The following is a 14,332-nucleotide window of genomic DNA, read 5'->3' as shown; positions in this document are numbered from 1 at the left end:
ATTAACTTGGCCATGATGACTTGGGTCTGTGGTCTTTCTCCTCTCATCTTTGGGATTAATTAGACCCCGTAACTGAATTAAATAAAATTCGTGACTGAAACCAATCACTAATCCTATACGGTCCGAGTTCTGTTCTTCTGGCAGCAAGGCATGCACACATATCCTGTGCAGGTTAAATAGCCCCAGCTCCTCCTTGGGTGCCACCGTCCCTTATTTATTTTCTCATTGCTGTTACAAATGGAGTTACAATCAATAACTGTCTTTGTGACAAGTACCACCCAGTTTACAAGGCAACACAGCAGACTGACACACAAACAGCATAGTACCAGAAATGAAGCATACCATAAATACCTTTTGGAACAGCGATTCTGAAATGCTTTGTGTACAAGATGACAACAAAAACATTAATCTTACTATTTTACAAATGTCAGTTTGGCTTATATATTTTATTGAAACGGTTATTCTTTAAACATACACATTCCTCCACCTGCATTTTCTTACAAACATTTATTATTAATTTTTTTTTTGCTTTTGCCCATCAGTTTTTTGTTTGTTTGTTTTTGTTTTTTCCTTTTCTATTTGTTTCACATTAAAGACTCAGCTGGCTTGGTTTGCAAAGTCAATGGAATAAGGTTTGGAGCCAGTCATGGCTTTTGCTCCATCTTCAGCTCATTCATTCTCTGTCTTATTTAAACTCGAATGGCTGATTCTGAGGCTCTGTCGTTACTAAGACTTCAGTGCCTTATCTCTCAGAATTTCTCAGCTCCCAGTATAATGTTTGGCGTGTTTTAATGCAGTTTTCCATTGGGAAGAGTTTCCAAAGTAATTTGGATATTCAGTGGTATTGGTTTCTAACAACACGTTTAAAGAATTGGAATTTCCTTTTCAGACAAAGGGGACTGATCCCTGCTTGCAAAGCACAGACAGGAAATCCGATGCTCAAAGGCAGGGAACAGTGAGAAAATTGCTCCTGACAGCACAGCTGCAGCCTTCATGGTAAGCTTGTTTGGCTCAGGGACTCCAGGGATGAGAACGCTCAGAATTATATAGCAGAAGAGACATGTTGCTTGGATACCATCCTCCAAGAAGGATAAAGTGTAGTCAGATTAAGGGGCTTAAAATAAAAATCTTACAATGAGGACAGGCACCTGTGTTGTTTCCTCAATGTCTCTTATTTCTACCTCTTTAAAAGGAAGACAAAACTCAGGTTAGGACGGTCACTGTAGCATGCACAAAGCCCACCCAAACGAACCCCAGACAACTTAACGCAAGCATCATTTCCCAGGCACTTTAGAAGGAAATGTGTGTACATCCTGTGAGGATGTTCTTATGCCAATTAAACGTAGGAATAAGAAGCCAGAGACACAGGGCAGTGGTGAGCGTCAACCTTTTCCTGGAAGCATCCAAGTCCTGCTCCAGAGAACACTTCATCTCAGCAGCCACAGCGGCTTCCGCTTTTCCCTGGTCAACAATAGGAAATGTTCCGCTTCACCCACCATGACCAGCTGACTTTGCTTTGTTCTTTAAAGGGCTCATTCAGGCTTAGCAGCTATGCCTTAAGTGCCCTAATCTTCAAAACCATCTAAAAGGCAAGTTACTTGTCCTGGAAAGGCTGCCTGTTTGGTTTTTTTTTTTTTTACATTTCTCAGACACCTTTCTTCTCTTTGTGTGAGTTGTATTGATACTTTTGCTGGTAGTGAATCCTTTCTGCTAATTCCTTCCCAAGCGCCAACGCCAAAAATGTTAACAGCCTAGAGCTGAACCCAATCCCACCTCCCACCACCCCCTTGTTTTGCTCACCACCTACTCCTTCCATGTCTCTTGGAGTCTACCGCTGAGAAAAAAGACATCCAGGATACCATTCAACCTCTCAGCGGGGAGAGGGCCATGGGGGGTTTGGGTTTCAGTGCCTTTAGGAAATGATTGCTGAAAATTTAAGGCCTAGAATCATCAAAAGTTCCACATTTGCATCCTTCTAGAATGAAAGAAATGGGAGAATCGCCAAGTTTTGGGCCAGTATCAAATGTCCTTTGACCTACTGAGAGAAAGGTCTACTCTCCCTCTCTATTCCAAGCAGTCTTGAAATTCTGGTTGTTCTCGTTCCCAGAAAGAGGAGAAAGTGGTATGCAAGGGGATCTTTCAACATCCCTGAGAGACTTTCTCTAGAGGACTGTCCCTAAGGACATTCATTAAGTGACATGTAGTGAGAATTTGTTTCTCCTAGAAACATCCAGCAGAGAAGTCTTTAGGGGAGTCAGTCAAATTGGAGTAAAGAGCCACAACTGCCCCGGGATAATCGTTTTGATATCTGTTGGCAAGCCTCTGAATATCGAAAAGGAAAGCTCTTCAGTGAATCGTGTCCCATCTTGGTTGGACTCCCTCCTTAGTTATTATTTTAGGGTTCGACGGAAATAGGAAGATTGGCTGTTGATGAGGTAAGAGAAAATCCCTTTTCTCTGTCTCCCACCATCGAAAATCCTCCCCAACTAACGTTCAAACCTTATGACACAAGAAGTCAAGTCAAAGTAGAAAAAAAATGTGTTTCCTTCTTTTTTTTTTTAATGTTAATTTCTTAAATGCAGTTCTCCCAGTACATGTTGCAGATAGGTATATTATAAGGCGTGGGCTTCTGTTTTGACTATCTGAATAATCACACTAATCCAATAAATTTGCAGAAATGAATAGAAAATTGATCTACGAGATTCCCGCTTCTTCTTGACTGTGGTGACTTGCAACATCCTAGGTAAGATGTTTCAGGTGTGTGCAGCCTCACCTTTCCCTTTATTTTCACCAAATAAGCTTGGGCCCCTCCTCCCCTCCACTCTGTCTGAAGGCACAGTGAGGTGCCTTTAGAGATAGATGGTCAGCCTCCGTCCTTGTGTTTGTTTGGTATCCTATATAAGGAGGGTACTCATCAGAACTGGTCCGTGCCATATCTGCAGCTACTTAAGTGAGATCGTATCTGGCTGAGGGGCTTGCGTGGCTGGTGGACGAGCTCCAGTGACTAGGCTAAGATCCTGACTTTGGGGCAAGTGCGAGTCAAGTCCACTCTAAGTCAGACAGTTTGGAAGGCTTTGCTCTGGCTGGGCGTTGTGCTGAGTGTGGTTTCTGCTTTGGTCAGGGTCGTATGGTGGACTTTCTTTGGTTCAGAACCTCTCACTTCTGGTCCTATGAGGCTGTACGCCTGCGGGGCTAGCCCCGGCTGCTGCGGCGCTGCTTCACTCGACAGCGTCCGCTGGCTTCTGGAGGCACTGTTCCCGGTGGAGCGGGTGGAGGAGGAGCCAGAGCGTGAGCTCCGGGAGCCTGAGGAAGAGGAGCTAGGCTTCACAAGGCGGGCTCGGGGCGCTTCGGCGTCTTCTCTGAAAGCGGAAAAGGGAACAGACAGCAAAGATAAACTTTAGTACTGCCCGGGCTGGGTGGACACTCGTTAAAGTTACTTCCTCCTGAGATTTTTTTTTTTTTTCCAGTAAACTCCTCAAGCCATAAACCTCCAAGGCAGTCAGTTAAGGAACTGAGCAGTTTCTGGCTTCCTAAGACTTAATGCTCAGTTTAGGAAAATGTTTGTTGACTGACTGCCAGAGAGGTTAAGCCAGTTGCACCAGGATGATACAGCTCAACAGGAGACTTTGATTTGCTTTGATAGAATTGCTTTGATTTGGGGGTTTCAACCCTTTCATGTCCTGTGGGTTGTACCCTTTTCATTATCTACCCTTGCTAAGTGGAAGTGAATCAGAGGTAAAGTTGAGACTTAAGCTGGTTGATTGTTAGCATGACACAAGCTAGAGTCATCCGGAGAGAGGGAGGGAGCCTCAGCTGAAGAAATGTCTCCATCAGAATGGCTGGTTGGCAAGTCTGTGGGGCTTTTTTTCTGGACTAATGATGGCTGTCTGAGAGTACTGCTCTTGTGGGTGGTGCCACTCCTGGGAAGGCGGTGCTGGGTTCTATTAGAAAGCAGGCTGTGAGGAGCAAACCAGTAAGCAGCGCCCCTCCATGGCCTCTGCTTCAGTTGGCACCCCCAGCTTCCTGCCTTGAATTCTTTTCCTGCCTTGAATTCCTTTCCTGCCTTCCCTTTGTAAGGGACTGTAAGCTGTAGGGGGAAATAAACCCTTTTCTTTCCAGGCTGCTTTTGCTCATGTCCTTTGCCATAGCAACAAGAAGCAAGCCAGGACAAGGATAGTTTCACAATAAAGTGAATCACATCTCCTGTCCCCAGACTGTAATTTCCTACTTGCTAGGATAACCCTTTGAAGAGGTTAATAATGCAGGGACCTACGGGATGATATTGACTGGTTACTATGGAATTGGCCTGTAAAGAGAGTTTGCACAAATAGGGAAGCTTACCGGATTTCATTAGGTCTGTCTTCTTCCTCGTATCTGTCTTTGCTTTTCCTTCGTATTAGCAGCCATATCAGGAGGAAAATGAGCAGGGCTCCTGCCACTATGCCTGTCACTGCTCCTGCCACCATGCCAATGCTCTGCACATCTGTTTCCTCGGAAACACAGACAGAAGTACCGTCAAACATAAGCTCGGAAACAGGACAGAAGCCCGGACAGGGTGGCTTCCAGACCACACCCAGCAACCCTCGCATGCTGTGACTGTGCCTTTCCATATTCTTGCAAGCTGAAGTGACTGAACCACTTTACTGGTTTGCTTAGATTTTAGTGACTACGTCTGTCTTGGTTCACATGATAAAACAGGCTAGGAAAGTTATTGTGTCGTGTACAAAAAAAATTCAACCTTCATAGAATCCTTCTGGGCAGTCTTCTAGCTCTGCCTCTCTTTATCTAAGTGCCCCTCTCTAACAGTAAAATAAAATAGAATATAGCCCACAGCATACAATTCTGTGTGTGACTGCCGGTGACTCTCAAACTCTGAACTCAAGGTAAATTTTTATTTAGTAACATATTTGTTCTCATTTGGCTATGACACATGCTAAATATTTGTTAAGTGCCCATTTAAGCCAGCAGTCTTGTAAAGTTCAATAAGAGTTTCTCTGTTTTTGAGTTTGCACTCCACAAAAGGGAAAAGCAATAAAGAATAGATGCAAATAATTTCGGACAGTGGACATGTGAGGGCAAAAGTGTACAACTGGCAGCTTAGAAAGAGAATAGGGGACTACAGTCTCAGTTTGGGAAAGTGGTGTTCAAGTTGAAATACAAAAGACAGGACCATCTTGTGGTGAACTGGAGACAGCGCTCCAGAAGGTACAGAGGGTGAGGTGAATGTGAGTGTGTCTGGAGCACAATGAACAAGGGAAAGCGTAGGGAGATGAAGTCACAGTGACAGGAAGGGACCACTCCCATGGGTCCTCATGGGCCAGGCAAGCATTTCACTATAGAAGCAACAGAGGAGTTGCATGGCTCGTGTTACAGTGAAGACAGCACACTGTGGCTGTTCTGGGGGGAAATGGAGAACAGGAAGCAAGGATACAAGTCAGGATGCTTCTGACGGTGCAAGCCACAGATGACAGTGAGTGGACCAGGCTGGACCTGATGTGCACAGAGGCTGGTACAAGGATGCAGCTTCTGTTCTGAAAGTGTTGTCTACCAACAGAAAGTTCTTGACTCTTGAGCTGCCTATTTTTATAAACGACATGGTCTCTTACTATAAAAATTTACCTTTTATCTACCCCCCCCCCAAGATAGTGTCTTCGGTGGCCTTGAACTCATTATATAAGTTACCCTGTCCTCACTTACAGAAATCCTCTTGCTTCTGCCTCTGGAATGTGGGGTTAAAGGTGTGCACCACCTACCATGCCTATCTTTTTGTTTGTTTGTTTGTTTCCCTCTTTGAGACAGGGCTTCTCTGTAGCCCTGGCTGTCCTGGAACTTGCTCTTAAGACCAGGCTGGCTTTGAACTCAGAGATGTACCTGCTTCTGTCTCTTGAGTGTTTGGACTAAAGGTGTGTGCAACCATCATCATACACACACACACACACACACATATATATGTATATATATTTTGGAAAGAGATTGGACTTTAGCTATTGCTAGGTTCTTGAAAAGCTAGAGTTTATCTTATTTTATCATTACATTTATTTATTTATTTTCTATGTGTTTATTCCTTTGTGAGTGTGTAGGGGTCAGAGGATAACTTGCATGAATCTGTTCTTTCCTTCCATCATGTGGATTCCTGTAGTCAAATTAAGGTCACGGGGCTAGGCAATAAGCACCTACGGCTGGGCCATCTCACTGGCTTTGGGATTTATTTTATGTAAACAAATTCAGTTCAGGAATGTTCTTTTCCTTATGGCCCCACCCCCAATATACACTCCGAATGGATTATCTACTAATGGAAATTACCGCTGTCTTTACTTTTTCACAATCAAAATATTTCATTAATTTCCATGTATGGGGCTGGTGAGATGGCTCAGTGGGTAAGAGCTCCCGACTGCTCTTCCAAAGATCCGGAGTTCAAGTCCCAGCAACCATATGGTGGCTCACAACCATCTGTAACAAGATCTGACGCCCTCTTCTGGAGTGTCTGAGGACAGCTACAGTGTACTTACATATAATAAATAAATCTTTAAAAAAAATTCCATGTATGTTTGCATGCTTTTGGAAAAATATCTAAACGATAAATTCACAGAAATGTTGCTCAATATAGTGAAATGCATTTCTCAATCTACAGTTAAATAGAATAGATAACAGGCATGGTGGCACATGCCTATAATCTCAGCATATGGAGGCAGAGGCAGGGGGATTGCTGTGAGTTTGAATCCATCTTTGGCTATATAGAAAGTCTATTGAAGTTCTGGGCTGCACAGTGAGACCCTGTCTCAATAATAAGAAAAATTTTACACACACACACACACACACACAATGTATCAATAGGATGGATTTGTAATTGAGGCACACTAGTATAACAAAACACTACAGAACAATGGGGATGTCCAGTTGGTGGGAACACTGTAATTTCAGCATTTGGGAAGTCGAGGCAGGAGGAATTCCTGAGTTTGAAGTCCAGCTTCAGCTACATTGAAGACTTTGCCACAGAAAGATGAAAGCTGACTGCTTGCTTAGAACATGCCAGGCTCTGGGTTCTAGTTCCCTACACCTTCCTTTCCCCACAAACCCAGAAAACCTCAACACCAGTCAACATATCACAGCAACAATGAAAGTAGGGAGAGTTTCAGAAACAAAATGAGGTATAGAAGAAGTCAGTATAAATGGAATTTTACTTCACTAGGGATCTAAAACAGGAAGAGTAATCTGTCAAGTTAGTCTCTGGGTCTAAGAGGCAGCAGGAAGCCATGACTGGTCTAAGACTATGATGCTACTTACCATTTTTAAAATAAAGATTTATTTATTTATCATATATACATATACATACATACGTACGTATGTACATACATACATACTTTATCTGCATGTACACTTGCATGCCAGAAGAGGGCATCAGATCCCATTATAGATGGTTGTTAGCCAGCATGTGGTTGCTGGCGATTGAACTCAGGACCTCTTAACCACTGAGCCATCTCTCTACCCATGATGCCCTTTACAAGGACACAATCACTTGCCATTCTACCAGAACGTGCACTCAGGGTTTACGTGCTCTCTGAAGTTCCACTACACTATATTTTCTCTTTTCCAGTGTACAGACAATAATAAAAGGAGCTAGAATTTATACTGGCCAAGAATATAGCAGTATTTAGCTCTCCCCACCCCATTTCTCCTTTATTTAAAAAATATTTCTTTGAAGCAAGGTTTCAAGTAGCCTAGACTGGCCTCAAATTCTTTATATAAGAGAATGACATTGAATTCTGGATCTTTCTACTTCCACCTCCTAAGTACTGGAATTATAGATATGTAGCACCAGGCTAAAGAACCATTCTTTTTGTTGTTGTTTCAATACATAACCTTCCTAATAACTGGTATTATTATTATTATTATTTATGGGTGTGTGTATGTGTGTGTGTTTGAAACCCAGCCTTGGTTTATAGCCCAGACTGATTTTGAATCTATGATCCTCCTGACTTCAAGATTTTTACTAACACCATAGCTTGAAATAAAAAGGACAGATGTTCAGTTGACACGAAAGCCAGCTCATACGTTTTCAGTGAAGACCTTGTTAAATTTGTAAGACAGCTGATACTTGAAAGGGTAGAAGTACCTGACAATTTGTAACTCCATGATGGCAACTTACGGCAGAAAGATTCCTACTCCAGTTAAACAGGTGACCGACCACAGAAATCACAGATTAACTATTAATCACATTAACTATTTTGCTGCCTGCCCCAGCAAGCTTCACAATCTCCAAGTTAAAGTGTCTTTGTCCCTAATCTAATGTCTCAAGTGGCCTTTGGACCAGTTTTAACATCTTAACAGTTCTTTCTTTCATTAAGTGATGAAGTAGTTTTTGGTTGGTTGTTTTTTTTTTTTTTTTCTTCTATATTTATTTATTTATTTTGTGTGCTGCATGTGGGGTGGGGTGGGGTGGTGCTGGGTAGGCACGTGCCCCCCCCCCTCCCCCACTCTCCGGTGGCTGCCACAGGACAACTAAAGGAAGTTGTTTCCTTCCTTCCACCACGTGAGTCCTGGACATAGACCTTCAGACCATTAGGCTTGGTGCCAAAGAGCCTTATCTGCCTGAACACCCTTACTGCCCATGATTCACTTGTAGTAAATGAAATACAGGCGTGATCAGAAGTGATGGCAGGTCACATATGAGACTTGGGTTATACAAAATCAGTACAATTCTTAGTTCTCAAGTCTCTACATCTCAAATGCCTGTGTCAGGACGTATCTCATCAAGAAGCTGGGGGAGAGGGGGCTTGAACTTTCAGATCATGAGGGAAGCCAGCTGTGAATTTGTTTTTTGTTTTGTTTTGTTTTTATTTATTTATTTTTTGAGAGCCTATGTGAAGAAAGAAGGCCTGCACCCAACAGCCACTGGGAGCCATTTTAGAGGGCTAGCCTCCAGCCTCCAGGTCTTGCCACGTGTGCAGCACAGGTGACAGACGCTCTGTGTAACGTCTCCTGAGGAGACAGTGAGCCTGACTTCCCAGCTAGGCCACTTGCAGAAACTGAGACTAAGAAGTTTTAAGTGCAGGGGATGGGGTGGGGGGCCTGAAGGGATGACTCAGTGGTTAAGAGTGCTAACTGCTTCCAGAGTCCTGAGTTTAATTCCCAGCAACCACACGGTGGCTCACAAACATCTGTAATAGGGTCTGATGCCCTCTTCTGGTGTGTCTGAAGATAGTTACAGTGTACTCATACATAAATAATTTTTTTTTTTTTAAATGTTTTGTGCCGGGCATGGTGGCGCACTCCTTTAAACCCAGCACTCAGGAGGCAGAGGCAGGCGGATTTCTGAGTTCAAGGCCAGCCTGGTCTACAAAAGTGAGTTCCAGGACAGCCAGGGCTACACAGACACAGAGAATCCCTGTCTCGAAAAACCAAAAAAAAAAAAAAAAAAAAGTTTTAAGTGCACTAAAGTTGAGGTAATTTGTTCTACAGAAATAGATACAGATATTCAGGTTGGTTTTGTTTTGTAAATTGGTTTTTGACATCTTTTAAAACAGTGTTTAGTAGTCCCCAAGACAGGAAGGCTACTGCTTCACCCCTGAAGATACTTTGGCAGGCTGTCATTCTCCCTTGGCATATTTATTTATTTATTTACTTTGTTTGTTTGTTTTGAAACAGGGTTTTGTTATGTAGCCCAGGCTGTCCTCGAACTCACTATGTAGACCAGGCTGACTTCAAACTCAGAAATTCACCTGCTTCTTCCTCGTAAATGCTAGTGGGATTAGAGGCATGTGCCACCACGCCTGGTTCTTTCCTTTCTTAAAAAAAAAAAAAAATTAAAAGAAAAATTATATTACCAAGTAGCTCCAGCAGTTATCAAATTCATTATCCTCCTGTTCCAAGAGCTAGGATTACAGAATGTACCAAAACACCTGACCCTACATTTTTGTTTATATATATATATATGTGTGTGTGTGTGTGTGTGTGTGTATATATATATATATATTTTTTTTTTTTCGAGACAGGGTTTCTCTGTATAGCCCTGGCTGTCCTGGAACTCACTTTTGTAGACCAGGCTGGCCTCGAACTCAGAAATCTTCCTGCCTCTGCCTCCCGAGTGCTGGGATTAAAGGCGTGTGCCACCACTGCCCGGCTTAATATATTTTTTAAAAGATTTATTTATTTAATGTATGTGAGTATACTGTCTCTGTCTTCAAACACATCAGAAGACATTGGATCCCATTACAGATGGTTGTGAGCCACCATGTGGTTTCTGGGAACAGAACTTAGGACCTCTGGAGAGCAGCCAGTGCTCTTAACCACTGAGCCATCCCTCCAGCCCCGTTTTAATATTTTTTGAGACAGGCTTTTATGTAGCTTTGATTAGCTCTAAACTTCTGTGTGTAGGGGGGTGGTGGTGGGGGGGGAGATGATCTTCAACTTCCGTTATCTGGCTTTCACCTTGTAAACTTGAGGATTGCAGTGTGTATCTCTAAACTCACCCGGTCTCTGTTTCTGTCTCTAGAGTCTCTGTCTGTCTCTGTCTCTCTCAGTGTATGCACACACTTTTGTGTGTGTGTGTGTGTGTGTGTGTGTCTGGTGGTGGTGGTGGTGCTGGCATCCTACTGAGGGAGCTACCCATGCAGGGGCTATCCCACTGAACCAAATTCCCAGCTCCATAGTTTGCTTCTAGTCCAGAGGACTGGCTAATTCACATTGGTAACTATACACCCAGACAAAAATCATTAAATGGTCTTCTAGAAACGAAGACTTTGACCTTGACCTTACTTTTATTCACGACTAAAACATCTTATACTAAACTGCAATGTAACAATACAAATTTTAAATGAAACAACAAAAAAGTCATTATTGGGAAGTTGGGGGGTTTAGCTCAGTGGCTATCATTCTAAAGGTCCTGGGTTTTTAATCTCCATCGTAAAAGAAAGACAACCCCGAGATACTCACACTGTACAGTCACCCGTACCACACAGCTCTCCTTTCCAGCCTCGTTGCCTGCTGTGCACTGGTAAAGCCCAGAGGAGGCCATGGTGAGATTCTGCAGCAAGACTCGGCCAGGGTTGTTGTAATCTGTAGGAGCAGAAATCGAGATGGCAAATCCCCTCCACAACAGCATCTCTGTTGTTTATTGATGAGCATCACAGACCTGTGATGTCAAATGGTTGGATGGGATGAACTGACAGAGAAGATCCTGTTTTGGAGCATGGGGAATGGGGAGATATTATCTGAAATTGTTGTGCATCCTCAGGAACTACAAAACATCGGGAACAAAGGACCTGTAGCTATTTGGGAGGCTGAGGCATACATAACATTACCAGTCATAGTCCTAACTGGGTTACAAAGTGAGTTCAAGGCTGTTTTGCACAACTTCCTGAGAGTCTGTGGAGAAGGGGATATGTATACAAGGTCCTAGGTCCAATCCACAGTCAGAACCAAAAGGAAAAAAAAAGATGGAGAATAGTTAGTGGATACTAGATACTAAACCAGTTAATTCAAATAAAGCCTGCCCCCCCCCATTTCCGTGCCATTTAAATAAAGAAATGGGTTTTGTTGTTATTACGGTCTGAGTTTACAAATGAAAAATGAAATTCAAGAGGTTTAACAGCAACTCAGTCATGTTGTTAATTCCCTGTAATCCCAGCAACTGGGAGACAGAGACAGAACAATCCAGAGTTCAAAACCATCCTTGGCTATATAGGAAGTTATATGTCAGCCTGGGCTTCATGACACCCTGTCTTAAAAATAAAACAATAACAGCAAGTGAGGTTCACACTGGGCATGGGGGTAGTGCGTGTGTGTAAGCCCAGCACTTTAGAGGTGGAAGCTAAAGGATCAGTTGTTCAAGGCTAGCCTGGGCTACACAAGACCTCACATTTGATCTCAGGCAAAGGGTTGAGAATAGACCTGTGCTGGTTAGTTTTTAATTGTCAAATTGACACATCTGGGAAGAGGGAACAAGTAACATTCCAGATTAGACTGGCCTCTGGGCATGGCTGTGAAAAATTGTCTTGATTAATGATTGATGTGGGAGGAGGGCTCAGGTCACTGTGTGCGGCACCATCCCTAGGTGGGAGGGTCCAGGCTGTATAAGAAAGCTAGCTGAGCAGGCAATGGTGGTGCATGCCTTTAATCCCAGCACTTGGGAGGCAGAAGCAGGCGGATTTCTGAGTTCGAAGCCAGCCTGGTCTACAGAGTGAGTTCCAGGACAGCCAGGGCTACATAGAGAAACCCTGTCTGGAAAAAAACAAAAAAACCAACCAACCAACCAACCAAGCAACAACCAAAAAAAAGTAAGCTAGCTGAGCATGATTTAGAGAGAGAGAGAGAGAGAGAGAGAGAGAGAGAGAGAGAGAGAGAGTCAGTAAGTAGGGTTTGACAATGGTTCCTGCCTCCAGGTTCTTAACTTGCCTTCCTCTCTGACTTCTCTCAAAGATGGACTGTAACCTGGGAGAATAAGATGACATAAACACTTCCCTCTTTCACTAGCTTTTGGACATACTGTTCTATCACAACAACAGAAAAGCAAACTAGGACATGGTGCTGTATGAGAACCTGTCTCAAAACCCAAAAACTCCAAATCAAACCAAGCCAGAACAAAACAAGCCATTGACAACCACGCACTCACGCACGCACGTATGCACGCACGCACGTACGTACGTACGTACAAGATTCAGCAGCGTGCTCCAGGGCATCTAGTGCGCCTCTGACAAGGAAGATTTGGAATTTGTGGACGCCGCGTTATATTTTTGGCTCAGCAGCCTGACAGGGAGATGGCTTACCAATTCTGGATTTGGGTGGCAGGTGTTCATCCTCTCCCTCCTTCTCCCGGATTCGCTGCCAATAATACACAATGGGCTTAGTTCCAGAGGCAGACTCACACTGCAGCGTCAGGTCACTTCCTTCGGTCGGCTCTCCTTCCAGCTCACACTTGGGCTTGGATGGTCTCACTGGTGAAAAAGATTTAAGATTGATGGGTCAGAGAGTCTCCAAATGCCAGGAGAAAAAATACACCCCACTTAGCGCTTTATTCAACTCTCCGTCACGCCTGATTTTATTCAGTTTTGAGTTGAAATTTATCCAGCCATGCTTCACCTCCTGGATCCCTGATCACCCTCTCCTCCTCTGTCCCTCTCCCTAACAACATCCTCTGCCCCCAGCTGCTACTAGCAGCGCTGGAACCTGCAGTGACTCAGAAAAGGTAGACATTGCTATAAATCTAGAATATAAATGCTTCTTTGTGGTGATGTCTAAGTGCGCACTACAAAGAATTACATAGGGGATTTTACCACTTGCGGCTGTCTCTTTCCTCATAGATAGCACTTGAGATGCAGGCATTGCCAGGTGATGGTGGTGCATGCTTTTAAGTCCAGCACTCAGGAGGCAGAGGCAAGTTGGATTTCTACAGAGTAAGTTCCAGGACAGCCAGGGCTACACACACACACACACACACACACACACACACACACACAAAACCTGTCTTAAAAAACAAACAAACTAACTAACTAACTAATCAAACCAAACCAAACCACAACAGCAAAAGGAGGCAGACATTTATTTTGGGGTCCTACTTTACCTAGCACTTTCAAGATGACATGGCTCCAGACATAGCGTCCTGAATTCTTCACCTTGCAGGTGTATCTGCCTTCATCGCTGGGTTTCAGAGGCTCAATCTGCAGGGAAGCATCTCCTGCCAGGAAGTTGGAAGCGAAGGCCACTCGGCCCTTCTGCTCCTCGGTCAAGTTATTGTAGACATGACGGCTGGAATACGTAATAACCTGAGGAGAGAGACAGAGGCAAAAGGTGGGACTAAACCTTCTCCAGCTCTCAAGATGAGGAGAGGGCCAGGTGTGGTAGTACACACCAGTTATCCCAGCAAGCCCGAGGAAGTAGGATCACAGCTTCCAGGCCAGCCTGGAACTCACCATGTGGATCAGGCTAATCTCAAACTCAGAGACCCTCCTGCCTCGCCTGGGGGCAAAAGGTATGGCACCACCACGCAGGGCCTGCGTAGGGTTTATTCATAAAGTCCTAACTACTTCGTTAAATACTCAGAACGACTCCATTTGGGGTGGCTTGGCTGTGGACAGCTGCCATTACACTGAGCATACTGTTTCTGGAAGCGTAGCGGGAGAGGTTACCAGTGCTTGCCTCAGGTTAGAGGATTAGGAGCAGAAATGGCCGTCCACCACCATTTCTTCTGAATTCCTCTACCACTGGAATGTGGGCTCTTCAGAGCGCACTGCTCTCTCTCTCTCTCTCTCTCTCTCTCTCTCTCTCTCTCTCTCTCTCTCTCTGTCTCGCTGTTTTCCTCTCTGTTAGTCACTTTGTCACACTATCTGTCTCATCA

The 14,332-nt window shown here is 44.0% G+C and overlaps 1 protein-coding gene across 1 annotated transcript in view; it reads right to left on the bottom strand.

Moving 5' to 3' along the window:
- Positions 1-201: 201 nt before the first annotated feature.
- Clmp (CXADR like cell adhesion molecule) overlaps positions 202-14,332 on the bottom strand; it is a 100,955-nt gene continuing 86,824 nt past the window's right edge. The window contains exons 3-7 of the mRNA XM_021172772.3: positions 13,559-13,760; positions 12,765-12,932; positions 10,933-11,055; positions 4,342-4,483; positions 202-3,359 (exon numbers count right to left, since the gene is read on the bottom strand). Of these exons, the coding sequence (XP_021028431.1) occupies positions 3,056-3,359; positions 4,342-4,483; positions 10,933-11,055; positions 12,765-12,932; positions 13,559-13,760 (939 nt within the window). The 3' untranslated portion in view covers positions 202-3,055. The remainder of the gene's footprint in view (positions 3,360-4,341; positions 4,484-10,932; positions 11,056-12,764; positions 12,933-13,558; positions 13,761-14,332) is intronic.

The sequence above is a fragment of the Mus caroli genome, unplaced genomic scaffold, assembly GCF_978045245.1.
Source record: "Mus caroli unplaced genomic scaffold, Mus_caroli_1 scaffold_11, whole genome shotgun sequence".
NCBI lineage: Eukaryota > Metazoa > Chordata > Mammalia > Rodentia > Muridae > Mus > Mus caroli.
Note: the sequence above shows the minus strand (reverse complement) of the source record. Positions and strands in the feature narration are given on the sequence as shown.